Source organism: Salmo salar, chromosome 02, assembly GCF_965601325.2.
Source record: "Salmo salar chromosome 02, fSalSal1, whole genome shotgun sequence".
NCBI lineage: Eukaryota > Metazoa > Chordata > Actinopteri > Salmoniformes > Salmonidae > Salmo > Salmo salar.
The window spans coordinates 53969357-53988787 of record NC_138292.1 but is presented as its reverse complement, the minus strand read 5'-3'; the positions used below and the strand labels follow the sequence as shown (position 1 = coordinate 53988787).

Below are 19431 nucleotides of genomic sequence, written 5' to 3'. Positions count from 1 at the left end.
TAATTATGGAGTCCACATATGAACTTGGGACCGCAAGCTCATAAAATAGATGGTAATCACAGTGGAGCTTTTGGTTCTGTAAAGGCAAGACAGAAACGCAGGTTGACATTTATTGTCATGAATCTTGCCCTGGAGGCAGAACTGAGCGATTTACGCTAACTGCGCCAGCTGCAAAGCACAAATTGGCCTAGTGGGGTCGCCAATTATTATTTTTAGTGTTATCGGTGTGGTTAAGGTTAGAGTTAGTTTTAAAATCCGATTTTATGACTTTGTGGCTGTGCGAGCTATAGTGACCATTCTGTAGAGCTGCCTCCAGGGCAAGAATCATGACAATAAATTACAACCTGCGACAGAAACACTGTAATAACGAAGTTGACTTGGGGGAGGGTGACATGAGGATGTGGGTTAGTCATTGTCAGTGATCCTCAATAACAAACAACATTAACTGAAACAATATTTGAAGCCATGTATACTATGCATTCAACTGAATTCGCTCATTTCATTCTGTCTCTGTCTACTTGTATAGCGAGAGAAAATGAAAGGTTTTACAATATGAGAAGTCTAAATGACATGCTCTCCCAACATATTCAGTAAAGTACACAAAAAAAGGAAACACGCTGCCCCTAGTTAATATCAAAGGGTACGTCACATCATTCAAGGAGGAGTCGTGCCCCTCAAACGTTACGCTAAGAAAAAGATACGAATATTATTCTTTCTCCCACTGATCTGAATGCAGGCTGGAATTTTCCTCTTCCTGAAAATGCGGAGGGTGAGTTTCTACTTTCTACTAGTGATCAGAGAGAAACAGACCCAGAACGTTACTAAGGCGTGTTCTTTCTCTCTCATTTTGGCAAGTCATTGACTTTCACCTTACACAGGACTTCTTCCGTGATCTATGAAATATTCAACTAACATGGATTGCTTATAGTGAGCATAGGCGCCTCACTCTAAAGTTATGCTTCTTCTTATGCTTCTTTAACTTTTTGCGGAAAAAGGATCATATTCATAGAAACTCGTTTTGTAGGCTACAGTATAGGCTGTGGGCCAAGATGTGGCTCCTTGGATTGGAAACTTTGCTATTCAGGTAAAGTATAGCAATCAGGGTTAGAGAATACATGCTGTTTAACCGTTTTGGTTAGCATATTATAACTTAGAAGACCATTAATTGCGTTTGAGTTCTGCTGCTATAGCAAAAATGATATTAGATTCTAATATTGCAACGCCACCATAGCTACGTATGCCGGATAGAAAAACATATGAACGTTATTCATTTTGCTTCCATCAGTTTTGCTCCTATAAATACTAGTATTTGATCAATGTTAGATTATATAATGAATAATCATTACTATAACCATTAATTAAACATTGTTTCTAGGGGAAAGATGACAGTGACTTAGTTAATCACCTGTAATGAACATATTAAATGTTGATAATTACTTCATAATGGGTCGTTCAATGTCATTTCATCAAGCCATGACATCCACCATCTCATATTGTTCAGCAATTGTTTCTGTAGTTAGAAACAGATAGGATTAGCGTTCTTGAAACATTATTTTGTTGAAATATAGTTTGATCTCTGAGAAATCAAGCTAATTAATTGCAACCAAATGGGCTCTTTTCATATAATGTTCTATAAATATAGTGACTTACATTTGAAAATAATTAGTATTTGAAACAGTGGCCAACAACATAAGTATTCAGACCCTTTGCTATGTCCACCTGTCGTAAATTCAATTGATTGGACATGATTCAGAAAGGCACACACCTGTGTAGATAACGTCCAATAGTGCATGTCAGAGGAAAAACCAAGTCATAAGGTTGAAGGAATTGTCCGTAGAGCTCTGAGACAGGATTGTGTCGAGGCACAGATCTGGGGAAGGTTACCGAAAAATATCTGCAGCATTGAAGGTCCCAAAGAACACAGTGGCCTCCATCATTCTTAAATGGAAGAAGTTTGGAACCACCAAGACTCTTCCTAGAGCTGGCTGCCCGGACAAACTGAGCAATCGGGGGAGAAGGTCCTTGGTCAGGGAGGTGACCAAGAACCCGATGGTCACTCCGACAGAGCTCCAACGTTCCTCTGTAGAGATGGGAGAACCTTCCAGAAGGACAACCATCTCTGCAGCACTCCACCAATCAGGCCTTTATGGTAGAGTGGGCAGATTTGTATTTTATTTATTTCACCTTTATTTAACCAGGTAGACTAGTTGAGAACAAGTTCTCATTTACAATTGCAACCTGGCCAAGATAAAGAAAAGCAGTGCGAAACAAACAACAACACAGAGTTACACATGGAATTAACAAACATACAGTCAATAACACAATAGAAAAAAATTCTATATACAGTGTGTGCGAATGAGGTAAGATAAGGGAGGTAAGGCAATAAATAGGCCATAGTGGCGAAATAATTACAATTTAGCAATTAAACACTGGAGTGATAGATGTGCAGAAGATAAATGTGCAAGTAGAGGTACTGGGGTGCAAAGGAGCAAAAATAAATAACTAAATAACAGTATGGGGATGAGGTAGTTGGATGGGCTATTTACAGATGGGCTATGTATAGGTGCAGTGATCTGTGAGCTGCTCTGACAGCTGGTGCTTAAAGTTAGTGAGGGAGATATGAGTCTCCAGCTTCAGTGATTTTTGTAATTCGTTCCAGTCATTGGCAGCAGAGAACTGGAAGGAAAGGCGGCCAAAGGAGGAATTGGCTTTGGGGGTGACCAGTGAAATACCTGCTGGAGTGCGTGCTACGTGTGGGTACTGCTATGGTGACCAGTGAGCTGAGATAAGGTGGGGCTTTACCTAGCAAAGACTTATAGATGATCTGGAGCCAGTGGGTTTGGCGACGAATATGAAGCGAGGGCCAGCCAACGAGAGCATACAGGTCACAGTGGTGGGTAGTATATGGGGCTTTGGTGACAAAACGGATGGCACTGTGATAGACTGCATCCAATTTGCTGAGTAGAGTGTTAGAGGCTATTTTGTAAATGACATCGCTGAAGTCAAGCATTGGCAGGATAGTCAGTTTTACGAGGGTATGTTTGGCAGCATGTGTGAAGGATGCTTTGTTGTGAAATAAGGAGCTGATTCTACATGTAATTTTGGATTGGAGATGCTTAATGTGAGTCTGGAAGGAGAGTTAACAGTCTAACCAGACAACTAGGTATTTGTAGTTGTCCACATGTTCTAAGTCAGAACCGTCCAGAGTAGTGATACTGGACGGGTGGGCAGGTGTGGGCAGCGATCGATTGAAGAGCATGCATTTAGTTTTACTTGCATTTAAGAGCAGCTGGAGGCCACGGAAGGAGAGTTGTATGGCATTGAAGCTCGTCTGGAGGTTAGTTAACACAGTGTCCAAAGGAGGGCCAGAAGTATACAGAATGGTGCTCACCTGCATAGAGGTGGATCAGAGAATCACCAGCAGCAAGAGCGACATCATTGATGTATACAGAGAAAAGAGTCGGCCCGAGAATTGAACCCTGTGGCACCCCCATAGAGAAGGCTAGAGGTCCGGACAACAGGCCCTCCGATTTGACACACTGAACTCTGTCTGAGAAGTAGTTGGTGAACCAGACCAGGCACTCATTTGAGAAACCAAGGCTGTTGAGTCTGCCGATAAGAATGTAGTGATTGACAGAGTCGAAAGCCTTAGCCAGGTCGATGAATACAGCGGCACGGTATTGTCTCTTATCGATGGTAGTTATGATATCGTTTAGAACCTTGAGCGTGGCTGAGGTGCACCCATGACCAGCTCGGAAACCAGATTGCAGAGCGGTGGGATTCGAAATGGTCGGTGATCTGTTTTTTTAACTTGGCTTTCGAAGACCTTAGAAAGGCAGGGTAGGATAGATATAGGTCTGTAGCCGTTTGGGTCTAGAGTGTCTCCCCCTTTGAAGAGTGGGATGACCGCGGCAGCTTTCCAATCTTTGGGGATCTCAGACGATACGAAAGAGAGGTTGAACAGGCTAGTAATAGGGGTTGCAACAATTTCGGCGGATAATTTTAGAAAGAGAGGGTCCAGATTGTCTAGCCCGGCTGATTTGTAGGGGTCCAGATTTTGCAGCTCTTTCAGAACATCAGCTATCTGGATTTGGGTGAAGGAGAAGTGGGGGAGGCTTGGGCGAGTTGCTGTGGGGGATGGAGGGCTGTTGATCGGGGCAGGGGTAGCCAGGTGGAAAGCATGGCCAGCCGTAGAAAAATGCTTATTGAAATTCTCAATTATCGTGGATTCATCGGTGGTGACAGTGTTTCCTAGCCTCAATGCAGTGGGCAGCTGGAAGGAGGTGCTCTTATTCTCCATGGACTTTACAGTGTCCCAGAACTTTTGGGAGTTTGTGCTACAGGATGCAAATTTCTGTTTGAAAAAGCTAGCCTTTGCTCTCCTGTGTATATTTCTTCCTGAAAAGTAGCAAATGGCGGGGGCTATTCGATGCTAATGCAGTACGCCACAGGATGTTTTTGTGCTGGTCAAGGGCAGTCAGGTCTGGAGTGAACCAAGGGCTATATCTGTTCCTGGTTCTACATTTTTTGAATGGGGCATGCTTATTTAAGATGGTGACGAAAGCACTTTTAAAGAATAACCAGGCATCCTGTACTGACGGGATAAGGTCAATATCCTTCCAGGATACCCGGGCCAGGTTGATTAGAAAGGCCTGCTCGCTGAAGTGTTTTAGGGAGCGTTTGACAGTGATGAGGGGTGGTCGTTTGACCGCAGACCCATTACGGATGCAGGCAATGAGGCAGTGATTGCTGAGATTCTGGTTGAAGACAGCAGAGGTGTATTTGGAGGGTAGGTTGGTTAGGAGGATATCTATGAGGGTGCCTGTGTTTACGAATTTGGGGTTGTACCTGGTAGGTTCATTGATAATTTGTGAGATTGAGGGCATCAAGCTTAGATTGTAGGATGGCCAGGGTGTTAAGCATGTCCCAGTTTAGGTCACCTAACAGCATGAGCTCTGAAGATAAATGGGGGACAATCAACTCACATAGGGCTCAGCTGGGGGCAGAAGGTGGTCTATAGCAAGCGGCAACGGTGAGAGACTTGTTTCTGGAAAGGAGGATTTTTAAAAGTAGAATCTCAAATTGTTTGGACACAGACCTGGATAGTAAAACAGAAGTCTGCAGGCTATCTCTGCAGTAGATTGCAACTCCGCCCCCTTTGGCAGTTCTATCTTGTCGGGAAATGTTATAGTTAGGGATGAAAATGTCAGGGTTTTTGGTAGCCTTCCTAAGCCAGGATTCAGACACGGCTAGGACATCCGGGTTGGCAGAGTGTGCTAAAGCAGTGAATAAAACAAACTTAGGGAGGAGGCTTCTAATGTTAACATGCATGAAACCAAGGCTTTTACGGTTACAGAAGTCAACAAATGAGAGCGCCTGGGAAATGGGAGTGGAGTGAGGCACCGCAAGGCCTGGATTAACCTCTACATCACCAGAGGAACAGAGGAGGAGTAGGATAAGGGTATGGCTAGAGGCTATAAGAACTGGTCGTCTAGTACGTTCGGGAACAGAGAGTAAAAGGAGCAGGTTTCTGGGCGCGGTAGAATAGATTCAGACAGCGATTCAGACAGCTAGCGGGCCGGGGCTAGCAGGCTAGCAGAAGGGCCTTAGAGGGACGTCGCGACGGAAGAAGTTTGTTGTAGCCCCCTCACGCGGTTACGTCGGCAGACCAGTCGTGATGGATCAGCAGTGCTCCGTGTAGTAAAAGGGTCCAGGCCAGTTAGCAAAATAGGTATAGTGGCCCAAGAAATTGGCTGATGTACCTCTTCAGCTAACAGTTCGATATGCTCTAGACAGCTAGCGGGCCGCGGCTAGTAGATGGGCATTCAGGGGATGTCACAACGGATGATACAAATCATTTTTAATGATACAAATCATTAAAATCCAGACAGAAAATATTTACACAAGAAGCAACCTATTATCACACAGTCAAACTCTCATTTCATTTAGTCTGTTGAAAAACGCCCTCGGGCGGTTTACGTTGGTAGTCCATTCGTGATGAATGGACCTCTTCAGCTAGCCGGGAGATGGGCCTAGCATAGGCTAGCTCCAGGCTAATTGGTGCTTGCTACGGGACAGAGACGTTAGCCAGGAGTAGCCACTCGGATAGCACCTAGCTAGCTGCGATGATCCAGGTGAAAAGGTTCAGAGCTTGCGGTAGGAATCCGGCGATATGGAGAAGAAGTCCGATATGCTCTGGGTTGAATCGCGCTATGCAGACTGGCAGGAGTTGTCCGGGCTAAAGGTTAGCTGATGACCGCTAGCAGTGGCTAGCTGACTACTTGCTAGTAATTTCTGTTGGGGGTTCTGGTTCTAAAGTAAAGAAAATAGCAGATCCATACCACATTGGGTGAGGCGGGTTGCAAGAGAGTATGTTGAAGTTGAGGTTAAGAAAAAGATTTAAAAAATATATGCGAAGAAAAAAGATATAAAAAAGATATATACATGGGACACGACAAGACGAAGACAAAGATTTTTGGGGAGATGGGAGCCACTCCTCAGTAAAAGGCACATGTCAGCTCACTTGGAGTTTGCCAAAAGGCACCTAAAAGCATGGTGGTGGCAGGATCATGCTGTGGGGATGGTTTTCAGCAGCAGGGACTGGGAGACTAGTCAGGATTAAGGGAGAGATGAATGGAGCAAAGTACAGAGAGATCCTTGATGAAAACCTACTCCAGAGTGCTCAGGACCTCAGACTGGGGCTAAGGTTCATCTTCCAACAGGACAATGACCCTAAGCACACAGCCAAGACAATGCAGGAGTGGCTTTGGGATAAGTCTCTGAAGGTCCTTGAGTGGCACAGCCAGAGCCCAGACTTGAACCCGATCGAACATCTCTGGAGAGACCTGAAAATCGCTATGCAGCAACGCTCCCCATTCAACTTGACAGAGCTTGAGAGGATGTGCAGAGAAGAATGGGAAAAACTCCCCAAATACAAGTGTGCCAAGCTTGTAGCGTCATACCTAGGAAGACTCGAGGCTGTAATCACTGCAATAAGGTGCTTCAACAAAGTACTGAGTATTGGGTCTGAATACTTATGTAAATGTCTATTTTTTCAGTTTTACATTTTTTATTAATTTGCAAAAAATATATAAAAACCTGTTTTTGCTTTGTCATTATGGGGAATTGTGTGTAGATTGATGAGAGAGAAAAACTATTTAATCAGTTTTAGTAAGGCTGTAACATAACAAAATTTGGAAAAAGTCAAGGGGTCTGAATACTTTCCAAATGCACTGTAGGTGAAGGGGAAGAGACAGGTTAAAGAAGGATTTTTAAGCCTTGAGACAATTGAGACGTGGATTGTGTACGTGTGTCATTCAGAGGGTGAATGGGCAAGATAAAATATTTAAGTGCCTTTGAACGGTGTTTGCTAGTAGGTGCTAGGCGCACTGGTTTGTGTCAAGAACTGCAACCCTGCTGGATTTTTCACGTTCAACAGTTTCCTGTGTGTATCAAGAATGGTCCACCTTGCTAAGGACATCTAGCCAACTTGATGCAACTGTGGGAAGCATTGGAGTCAATATGGGCAAGCGTCCCTGTGGAACGCTTTCAACACCTTGTAGAGGCTGTTTTGAGGGCAAAAGGGGATGTAACTCATTATTAGGAAGGTGTTCCTAATGTTTTGTGCACTCAGTGTGTGACCAGTATAGTCTACAAGGGGCTCAGTCTGTGTTTTCATTGAGTACCTAATTGCTAGCAGTTGCTCATCTAATAGCATGCATTAGGAGGAGGGGGAGAGACAGGAAGTCATTTCTGGAGATATGGAACACTAGGCAGAACCATTGATTGAAACAGTTATTTGGGGCCTAGTGGATCCCAAAGGGAAATTCACCATAGCAACCAAATGGTTACGAAGGGATACTGTCAAAATCCTTTTGTCTGTTGCATATTCTTCACTGACAGGGTAAGTAATGGTTCAGAGGGAGACACTTGGACAGGTGCTGGGGAGGCCACACACACACACACACACACACACACTGTACACACACACACTGTACACTCCAACTGTACACTACATCCATCTTAAACTTGTTGCTCCATATGTAGGCCTATGACTAGTCTCTTTTCACAGCATCTGTGAAAAGAGACTAGCCTATTAGTAATTCAATGTTTTCCTTTGTATTTGATGAGGGAACATTGAGAGGCACTCTATTCTCCATTATCTCCATTTATGACACTCCAGAGCCAACAAAAGAGACTCCTTGCAGGCGTCTTCAACCAGACTAGACCTCCGTAGTAACCATGAAAATCTACATCATTCACATGTGTATATTTCTCCCGTCATACCAAATGTCCTTCGAGTTAACAGTTATCATGCTCATTCAATTGTCTCTTTTACATTAGTGGCTTACATCACTAGAGGTCCATAGTAACCTTTGAAATCTATATAATTCACATGTAAACTCCCCTACATATTTATTTGGACAGTGAAGCTAAACTTAATGTGGCTCTATTTCAAATCAAATGTTCTATATGAGGCGACAGTACAGAACATCACCTTTTATTTGAGGTTATTTTCATATCTGTTTTACCGTTTAGAAGTGAAAGCACTTTATGTATCTAGTCCCCCCCATTTGAATGTATCATAATTATTTGGACAAATTCACTTATAGTGTATTTCATTTAGTCAAAAGTTTAGTATTTGGTCCCCTATTCATAACATGTAATGATTACATGAAGCTTGTGACTCTACAAACTTGCTAATGGTAAGAGTTAGCATGTTTTGGGGGCATGACCTTTGTGCATCTGTAACTTTCTCATCATTATTCATGATTATCCGTAATCATGGTAGCATCCACATTAATGTAGAAGTTTTCAGAAACATCATATTTTCTTATTTACAATAAAAGTAACTCCAAAATGACCGTACATTATTTACCATTCATTTCTATTGGTCACAACATCATCTGAAACACACAACAACAACAAAATGGAAAATACACCCAACAAGTCTGTAGTCACAAGCTTGATGTAGTCATTGTGTGCTAGGATTTTGATTTGATTTATTAGGATCCCAACTAGCTGACGTCAATGGCGACAACTAGTCTTACTGGGGTCTGACATATAACGAAGAAGACATTACAGGTAAAAGACTTTACAATGTACATACATTCAAAAACATGAACATGTTGTGTGTGTGCATCTATCAGTTACACATACTGTACATGGCAGTACATGCACACAACAAGTAGGTCACATTGGGGAGAGGCGTTGTGCTGTGAGGTGTTGCTTTATTTGTTTTTTGAAACCAGGTCTGCTGTTCACTTGCGCAATATAAGATGGAAGGACGTTCTGTGCACTCATGGTGCTGTATATAATACTGTATGTTTCCTTGAATTTGTTCTGGACCTGGGGACTATGAAAAGACCCCTGGTGGCATGTGTGGTGGGGTAAGTGTGCGTGTCAGTGCTGTGTGTAAGTTGACTATGGAAACAATTTGGAATTTCCAACACGTTAATGTTTCTTATAAAAACAAGAAGTGACGCAGTCAGTCTTTCCTCAACTCTTAGGATAATTGGTCCAAAATACTAACCTTTTGACTAAATGTAATACACTATAAGTGAATTTGTCGAAATACTTGACACCTTAAAATGTGCGGACTAGATACATAAAGTGCATTTATTTCTAAACGATATAACATATGTATGAAAATATCCTCACAAATAAAAGGTGACATCCTGTACTGTTGCTTCATATAAAACATTAAATCTCAAATCCAAAATGCTAGAGTATAGAGCCAAATAAAAAACGTAACTTCACTGTCCAAATAAATACTTAGAGGAGTGTATGTATTTATAACCTAATGTCCTTGAAGTTAGCACTTCTCACTTTCTAATCAGTTGCTGGCCTGTTAAGTCCTGTTGATATCACACTGTTGAGTCACCTGTGCTTCAGTGAACACGTTTTTCTGATGTTTATTTAACTATTTGAGAGGGGGCCCATAATTAAAGGTTACATTTTTAAAACATTTAAAAAATAAAGATGTTTATGTGTCTGTCTGTCTGTCTGTGTGGCCTCTCCAGCATGTGCCCAAGTGCCTCCCTCAGCCATTACTTAAAGTTTAATGACTGACCGTATGAAGTAAACTAATGATAGACTATGTAACTATTTAGTAGACTATGATGTGGTTGTTTATTTTATGTTACATAGTATTTACTTCATCAGTTTACTTCATTGAGTCCAATATCGCTACTTAATGACAGATATATATAAATAATAATAATAATAATAATAAATATATATATATATATACACAGTACACACACTACCGTTCAAAAGTTTGGGGTCACTTAGAAATGTCCTTGTTTTTTAAAGAAAAGCTCATTTTCTGTCCATTAAAATAACATCAAATTGATCAGAAATACAGTGTAGACATTGTTAATGTTTTAAATGACTATTGTAGCTGGAAATGGCAGATTTTTTTATGGAATATCTACACAGGCGTACAGAGGTCCATTATCAGCAACCATCACTCCAGTGTTCCAATGGCACGTTGTGTTAGCTAATCCAGGTTTATCATTTTAAAAGGCTAACTGGTCATTAGAAAACCCTTATGCAATTATGTTAGCACAGCTGAAAACTGTTGTTCTGATTAAAGAAGCAATAAAACTGGCCTTCTTTAGACTAGTTGAGTATCTGGAGCATCAGCATTTGTGGGTTCGATTACAGGCTCAAAATGGCCAGAAACAAAGGACTTTCTTCTGAAACTCGTCAGGCTGTTCTGTGAAGGGAGTAGTACACAGCGTTGTATGAGATCTTCAGTTTCTTGGCAATTTCATTTCACAGAACAAGAATAGACTGACGAGTTTCAGAAGAAAGTTCTTTGTAGCTGTGCTAACATAATTGCAAAAGGGTTTTCTAATGATCAGTTAGCCTTTTAAAATGATCAACTTGGATTAGCTAACACAACGTGCCATTGGAACACAGGAGTGATGGTTGCTGATAATGGGCCTCTGTACGCCTATGTCACAAGCGTCGTATAGATTAGACCAAGGCACAGCGTATATAGTGCGCATCTTCAATTTATTAAAAGAGAACACTTAAACAAAAATAACCACGACCAACAGTTCCGCAAGGTACACAGACTAATACGGAAAACAACCACCCACAAAACCCAAAGGAAAACAGGCTGCCTAAGTATGGCTTCCAATCAGAGACAACAAAAAACACCTGCCTCTGATTGGAAACCATACTCGGCCAAACATGGAAAATGAAACATAGAAATAGAAAACTAGAAGCAAAATCCCCTAGAACCAAAAACCACAAAACAAACCCCCCTGCCACGCCCTGACCATTCTACTATGGCAAATGACCCTTTTCACTGGTCAGGACGTGACAGCCTATGTAGATATTCCATTAAAAATCAGCCGTTTCCAGCTACAATAGTAATTTACAACATCAACAATGTCTACACTGTATTTCTGATCAATTTGATGTGATTTTAATGGACAAAAAAAAAGTGCTTTTCTTTCAAAAACAAGGACGTTCCTAAGTGACCCCAAACTTTTGAACGGTAGTGTATATATACTGTATATCAAATATAAAATGGCTGCAGTCAGTCAGTAAATGAAATGTCAGTGTTACCCACATCTTCTGTGTAGGCCTAGTACTCTCACTAACAGTGTTCAACAATGACAAACTATCTAATGCTTGCATATCCCACGTTTGACTACCGATGTGAGTCTTTGCGTAGTTAGATCGCGCAGAGGAAAAGTGTAACTTGCTGCACACTGTACTGCTAGGCTGCATTCCAGGCCCCATAGAGCTCTGGTCAAAGTAGTACATTATATATGGAATAGGGTACCATTTGGGACACACACTAGTCTGCTACTGCAAGTGAGTAGGGGAGTCATTTTCGTGACTCGGCATTCAAAGCTCAACTTTTCTGGTTAGATTTGACAGCTTGTGAGTATCATGCTGCTGCTGAGCACACACACACACACACACACACACACACACACACACACACACACACACACACACACACACACACACACACAGCAGAGAAATATTTTGAATTACTGTAGCCTAGCTCTCTGTCTAGTTTTGTTAAAGAGGTGCAATGCCAATCAGCAACCGTCATTTCCTAAAAGGCTAAGATTCTTCTGTCTACTTTCACAAGTAAGAAACTCTGAGGTCAAAGGTACAGGATTCCATGTGCTTTCAGTAGATGATCTACAGTGATGGTTTGAGTAGACAATCTACAGCAAACAGAAATAGTGACATCCAGATAGTCGTTGACTACAACAACACCTCTGTTGTAACCAGGTTCTTTGGAGGGATTTGTAGTTCTTTGTGTGTTCTTTTTTGAAGGGGTAGGGCTTAGCTACAGTAGGGAGTGTATGAGCATGTCTAATTGCACTTTGGTTTGCGCAAGCCCTTTAATAACCCCTTGAGAAAAAGCCTGCCTTTCCGGAAGAAAAACAGCAGTGTTGTTGACAGGCTGTGTACTTGTGTGTTTTTTGTTGTTTGTTTCCAGGAGGCTGCTGCAGGAACACCAGTCCTGTTCCAGTTCCCCTTTCTAGAAGCTTTTCCCATGCAGGAGACCCACATGGGCTAAGAAGGTCTGGGTTGGGACCACAGGAACATCCTGACCAGTAATTTCCTGCTAGTCACAGGTAATATGCTAGATATCATTTGATACAGCGGGAGGAACTAAAAGTGGTTACAATGGCTCAGTGGGTTGGATCATGGTGTTTGAAACAGAGCTGTATTTTTTTTAAATTGTATTTATTTAACCTTTATTTAACTAGGCAAGTCAGTTAAGAGCAAATTCTTATTTACAATGACGGCCTCTATGTTCACTCTCACTTCCAAATGGGAAATATATAAGGATACTGTACATGTGTTGAATTAAAGTCATTACCATTGTTATCATTTGTATGATTAATCATAACATTTTCTGCTTCTATCCAAGGCTCTGTTTGTTTTCTTAGAACAGTTTGACCCATGTAGCTAATTTTACACTCTGTTACCATTGACACAATCATAGAGATTCCTTACATGCCAGTCCCCTGAGGATCAAGAAAGCTCTCAGTGAAATGAATAATGCACATGGAAATGTGTGGCGAGGCCAGTTTAGCCTGAGATTACACTGACACACTGCCACCTGTAATTGGTGTCATGAGGAGAGCTCCTCGAATTGGGACCGCATGATGATGCAAGTCTGAGCATTGTAGAAAGAGAGGGAGGAAGAGAAGGAAATAAAGAAGGGATAAAGGAAAATGTGCACAGCTCATTCCTTGAGGATTATGGGGATGAAAAGCGGGCTGGTATGCGGCTGCTGCTGGGTCCGGCTCGGACACAAACAACGCACTGACCAAGAAGGCCCTCTAACCTGCTTTACCTTCGAACATTTCTCCTTAAGCCTACTGCCTCAAAACTTTAGGCCATTAGCTGGGACCCACAACTACCTTTCACTATGTTTCTGAATGGGCCCATGCCTCCTGGGTTTGTTGTAAGTCTGCCGATCTCGTTATGGTCACTTCATACTCTGTACGTTGTAAGTCTGTAACTTCTGGGTTTGGTCTCTTATTTCCTGTTTGTCTCTACCACTTCCTGTCCAGGTCCAGAGACTGCAGAGAGCCAAGATGCACGGCTGTCGGAAGAAAACCAGGGTGCTGTGTGTGATGACGATGCTCAACGTCTTCGTCTTCATCCTTGTGGGTGTGTCTCGGAACCTGGGCCAGGATAAGGGGGACCAGCGGAAGCCACGCGTTCCCTCCAGGAGGTTCTGGAGGAAGCAGATGACCAGCGAGATCTTCTGGAATAAGGAGCAGCAGAGGCTGGACTACATCTACAACCCCATCCTCATGTTGGGTTTGACCAATGACTCTCTCCTGGAGCTACCTGATTGGCTCAACGACACCAAGTCCCCGGACCCCTGCCAACCGGACTACAGGGTCACCACCCAGGTGAAGGACTACAACTCCCTGCCACCTCGCTTCCAGGACTTCCTGCTGCACATGCACTGCCGCTCGTATCCGATGATCATGGACCAGCCACGCGTATGCGAGAGCAAACCCTACCTCCTATTGGCCGTCAAGTCCCTGGCTCCCCACTTCGACCGGCGGCAGGCCATCAGGGAGTCGTGGGGGCGGGTGGGCGTTCTGGCCAATCGGACTATAGCCACGGTCTTCCTCCTTGGAAATGCCGCGGCAGTCGACCACTTCCCCAACTTGTCTGGGATGCTCAGCCACGAGGCCAGACTTTACGGGGACCTCCTCCAGTGGGACTACCGAGACTCCTTCTTCAACCTCACCCTGAAAGAGGTGCTCTTTCTGGACTGGTTCAGCCAGCGTTGCCCCGACGCCCGCTTTGTCTTCAAGGGGGATGATGACGTCTTCGTCAACACCTGGAGGATCTTAGACTTCCTCCACAATCTTCCAGAGATCAGGGCCAGGGATCTGTTCATAGGGGATGTAATCACCAATGCCGGCCCGCACCGGGACCGGAAGCTCAAGTACTTCATCCCAGAGAGTGTGTTCGTGGGGCCATACCCGCCCTATGCCGGGGGAGGAGGGTTCCTGTACTCTGGGGAACTGGCACTGCAGTTGCACAACATCTCCCAGCAGGTGGCGCTGTATCCTATTGATGATGTCTACACAGGGATGTGTCTCCAAAAGCTGGGCTTGGTCCCGGAGAAGCACAAGGGCTTCAGGACGTTTGACATTCATGAGAAATACAGGGGCAACCCTTGTGCGTATAAGAGCTTAATGCTCGTGCACAGCAGGACGCCGCAGGAGATGATCAAAATCTGGGCCTGGCTCAGCGATCCGGAATTGGACTGTCAGTGAGACATCTACATGCATTCCACATTACACCCTATTCCCTACATAGTGCACTATTTTTGACCAGAGACCTATGGGTCCTGGTCAAAAGTAGTGTATTATATAGGGAATAGGGTGCCATTTGGGATGCATACAATGGGTCTTTGAGAAATGTGTTTGATGTGTTTTCTTTGGTTTTTGTGGAATTCGCAAAATCCTCGAGGTTCGGTAGCAATGCTGCGTTCACGTGCTAGTTGGAACTCTGAATTTTCTGACTTGCTAATTTGTTGTAGTTACACACGTGCCGTGTTCAACCAGTTAGCAAGTTGAACATTTTTGAGTTTCCTGGTTCCGACTAGCACGTCACAAGTCAATGTGTTCCAGCTTCAATAGAATCAGCTGATATATCCCAAGCATTCCAAAGTATTTTTTACATGAGCAACCATTCATGTACACTTTTCAAGACTGTGTTCGGCAAATGTAGTATCATTAATACAAATGTAATAGTACTGTATGTACTATACAAGCACTATTGCACGAGAGGACCTTCATTTGCAAGAAATGTAATTTGTCACAATTACAGTCATATGTGAAAATCACCTACGATTGGGGGGGGGGGGGGGAATCCATATCTCTTTTAATAGTAACAAGACAGTTCTCTACTTATGGCAAATGGTGTGTGAATGTCCTGCTTAACCTGTTTTTCCAGACGGTTACGCCAATACACAGGGTAGTGTATTGCTGTAAGCTCTCTCAATGGATCTGACGTTCCTTTGGACTTAATTCTAGAAACAAACTATTTATGATATTTGAAAGATTGCTGTTTCATTATAACTCTTAAAGCTGGAAACCGTAGCGGTGAAACTGCCACGTCCGGTTGTGCGATATTACAACAACAAAGAAGTTACTTAAAACAACAAACAGTTTTTTCCCCTTCAGATGTACACTGAGTGTGCCAAACATTAAGGACAGCTTCCTAATATCGGGTTGCACCCCACCTTTTGCCCTCAGAACATCTTCAATTTGTCAGGGCATGGACTCTACAAAGTGTTGAAAGTATTCCACAGGGATGCTGGCCCATGTTGACTCCAATGCTTCCCACTGTTGTGTCAAGTTGGCTGGATGTCCTTTGGGTGGTGGAACATTCTTGATACACATGGGAAACGGTTGAGCGTCAAAAACCCAGCAGCATTGCAGTTCTTGACACAAACGGGTACGCCTGGTACTTACTACCATACCCTGTTCAAAGGCACTTCAATAGTTTGTCTTGCCCATTCACCTTCTGAATGGGACACAAACAATCCATGTCTCAATTATCTCAAGGCTTAAAAATCTACACTGATTGAAGTGGATTTAACAAGTAACATCGATAAGGGATCATAGCTTTCTCCTGGTCAGTCTGTGTCATGGAAAGAGCAGGCATCCTTAATGTTTTGTACACTCAGTGTATGTAAAAAAAAAAAATGTTTTACCACACTTATCGAGCTCCTCTTCTCCGTTTCATAAACAAAACAAAAACAATAACAAATGTGCCTGGAGCGACCAGTGGCTCAGTTTCACCTTATGCGGATCTTAGCTTTAAAGTATTTTTTTTATTATTAAAACAAAATTGCACATTTGGTGAATAAATATTTGTTGAATAATCCAGAATTTTAAGGCGTTAGTAGTCCTGTGGCGCAGTTTTTTTCTGCTGTAATGAGATGTTATGTGCAGAGCTCTTTCTGTATACTCACAACAGTGGAGGCTGCTGAGGGGAGGACAGGTCAATAATAATGGCTGGAATGGAGCGAATGGGATGGCATCAAACCATGTGTTTGTATTTGATACCATTCCACTGGTTCCGCTCCAGCCATTACCAGGAGCCCGTCCTCCCCAATTAAGGCGCCACCAACCTCCTGTGACTCAAAAGATAATAATGGAATCAACTGGGTCTGTACTTCCAACTCCATTTTATGCCCTATGTTTGTTTTGTTTTTATGTTTTCAGAAATGTGATGGATACCTGGAGTATTTCAATTTTTTATGACAGTGAATAAAAAACTATTCAAACATCAAACCTTGGAATCACTCTCGTTCTTCAAAGTTGGTCTGAATCATAAAGGTACTAAAGATATCTATATCTGTTCACTACTGTATACAAAACATCAAACGTTTAGAATAAACATCTTTACCATTGGATAATTAATAAATTGATGGAAGTGTCTTTCTTGTAAAATATATTTGTATTTATAAAGTACTTGGTAAGATAAAGGTTTAACATATAATACCTGTTCATCCTGAGAAGTTGAGCTGCAGAAGACAAGTAATCTTACCAACAGTGTAGCAGTGACACCTAGTGGATATAACCCATATAGACCAGAAGCACACGAATATCAAGGCGTGCTAATTAGCTACTTTGCAATATATTTCACCTGTTTACGTCCACTTTTGGCGGAAACGGAAAGAAACACCTCATGAAAAAATGGTCAATAGCTGGGACAATGTAGGAAGTGGACTTGCTTGCTAAATACTGGAAAAAGTAAACACAGCGTGACACTAAAATGCCACGAAATCATTCAAAGTTACTAATTGGACGTGCACTACTACTGCATGCGTGTGTCTTGTTTAGGCCTATAACTCTGACATCATTGGATTGTCCTCCACACTCTCTGTCCACCTCTTCTCAGATGACCACCTTGTTGATGAGGGCAACGCCTTCTTTGCGCTGCGGAGCTGCCACCAGGTAATGCGCGGCAAGAGCGGCGAGTTCTTCTCCCCGGACTACCTGTGCTCCAACCCACCGCTCTGGTGTAACTGGACCATCCAGGTAGACCCTGGTAAACGTGTGCTCCTCCATCTAGAGGACTTCACCCAGTCAGACGCATGCAGCGGGAAGCTGGACCAGATCCACCTGGACGAGCCCCTGGGGGTCGCAGGGGGTCACAGGATCCTGGAGAAGTGTTGGCGCGAGGCCAAGTACAGGTCCCTCTCCAACATCCTCCATGTGGTTCAGCTGATCAGAGGCAAACCCAGTCCGCCCCACAGGGGCTTCTATGGGCGTTACGAGGCGTTCGTACCGCCAGTCACGTACAATGCTTATGGTGACACCACCGAAGAAGACAGGAAGCTGATGACTGAACCAAACGCGACAGAACTGGAACCCTTTCCCCCTCTGAGAAGTTTCAGCAAGTTTCTCCCCATGAAGGGGGGTGAACCTACGGAGGCCATTTTACTGGAGCGCCCCACCCCGCCAGCTCAGACCAACCCGGAGATGGTGTTTGACTATTTCGACCAACTCACTTCCTCCTCTGTGTCCAATGAGCTTCCATCATGGGAAGCAGAGGAGCCAATGGTCAGAGAGGGGCCCTTCAAGTTTTATCCTTTTCAGAGAGAGGAAGGAGATTGGAACAGAGGAATCTCAGAGGGGACTGGAGCAAATGAAAGCCACCTGACAAAGGAAGATTGGGAAGTGGGTAACTTGAGTGGAGATGGGATTCATGGTCCACCACATCTGCTCTTCACTCCCACTCCCCCCATGGTGTTCACTCGTCAGGGTACTTCATGGTCAGGGAGGGGTGACACTCAGACCCACACAGCACACCCTGGAAGTGACCCCTCACACCAGCTCCCTGTCTTGAATCCCAAACCCTCGCCACGCACTCCATCTGCTATGCGAAGGAACGTGGATGCCCAAACTACAAATACCATCCCTCCTACCGAGTCTAACATTGTGTCACACACAACAGATGTGGATGACCAAGGTGAGGAGTCTGGCAATAAGGAATTGCTGAAAATGACCATGGGTGAGTCTACAGCATCCAGTGCCACTCGTACACCCACTGAGACCCAGGATCCCTTTGACCATCTCCCAGACATGGTTGAACCGTTCTTCGACAGCAGACAATATAGTAGGTAGTCAGCAATTTACATTTGCATCCTTTGTTGTCTGGTTTATGAAAACTGTCTTGCATGTTGACTTTGCAGAGAAAGGCTGAAATCACACCGAAGTACCACATTTACCAGAAGGCGAGTTATTTTTTTATTTAAAAAAATATATCTTTTTGATATAGTTCAAAGGCTATAACAAAAGTTGCAAGTCACTCGCCTTTGTACAATAGTTATAGAGCTGTGAATGAGTATTAAAGGAGATGCCTACTTTCTGTATTTCTCAGACCACCTATTTGAGGTGGCTGTTGAAGTCAACTTCCTCGTGGCGCCAGAGGAGAATTGGGACCATCTTGTGAGATCACTGTTGATCTCAGTGAAGTCTCTGGTGAGTTCTCATGAACAATAGAGCCCCACAGTGGAGGTGTCATAATACCCATAAAACCTAGCAGTCAAACAAGGAAATGGTTCCAATTGTTTTTCCACCATTTATTTTTCCCATAGGGGATTTAAGAAACACTTAAAATAAGGGCTGTGTTTCGTGTTCTTAACCTGGCGTGACGTTTTGGTAATTTTTGGGGGCTTAATACAGGCGTATACAATGCCTTGACTTTTTCCACATTTTAAGTTACAGCCTTATTCTAAAATGTCATGTTTTTATCTTATCAATCAACAGACAATACCGCATACATGCAAATCATGTCCAATCAATTGAATGTACCACAGGTTGACTCCAATCAAGTTGTAGAAACACATCAAGGATGATCAATGGAAACATGATAAATCTGAGCTTAATTTCA

At 43.3% G+C, this 19431-nt stretch overlaps 1 protein-coding gene across 2 annotated transcripts; it reads left to right on the top strand.

The window, feature by feature from the left end:
• The first annotated feature begins 626 nt into the window (after nucleotides 1-626).
• LOC106585823 (N-acetyllactosaminide beta-1,3-N-acetylglucosaminyltransferase 2) lies at nucleotides 627-16823 on the top strand. Of its 2 annotated transcripts, none has more exons than XM_014172491.3 (3): nucleotides 627-769; nucleotides 12479-12617; nucleotides 13566-16823. In XM_014172491.3, the coding sequence occupies exon 3, from the start codon at nucleotides 13590-13592 to the stop codon at nucleotides 14793-14795; it is 1206 nt and encodes a 401-aa protein (XP_014027966.1). In that variant the 5' UTR covers nucleotides 627-769; nucleotides 12479-12617; nucleotides 13566-13589; the 3' UTR covers nucleotides 14796-16823. The 2 variants fall into 2 exon arrangements, with proteins under 2 accessions (XP_014027966.1, XP_014027967.1); XM_014172492.3 differs by lacking the exon at nucleotides 627-769 and adding an exon at nucleotides 793-1084.
• The last annotated feature ends 2608 nt before the right edge of the window (nucleotides 16824-19431 follow it).

Coding starts and splice junctions, on each gene's coding strand:
- LOC106585823 (XM_014172491.3), top strand. CDS start 13,590: ATGCACGGCTGTCGGAAGAAAACCAGGGTGCTGTGTGTGATGACGATG.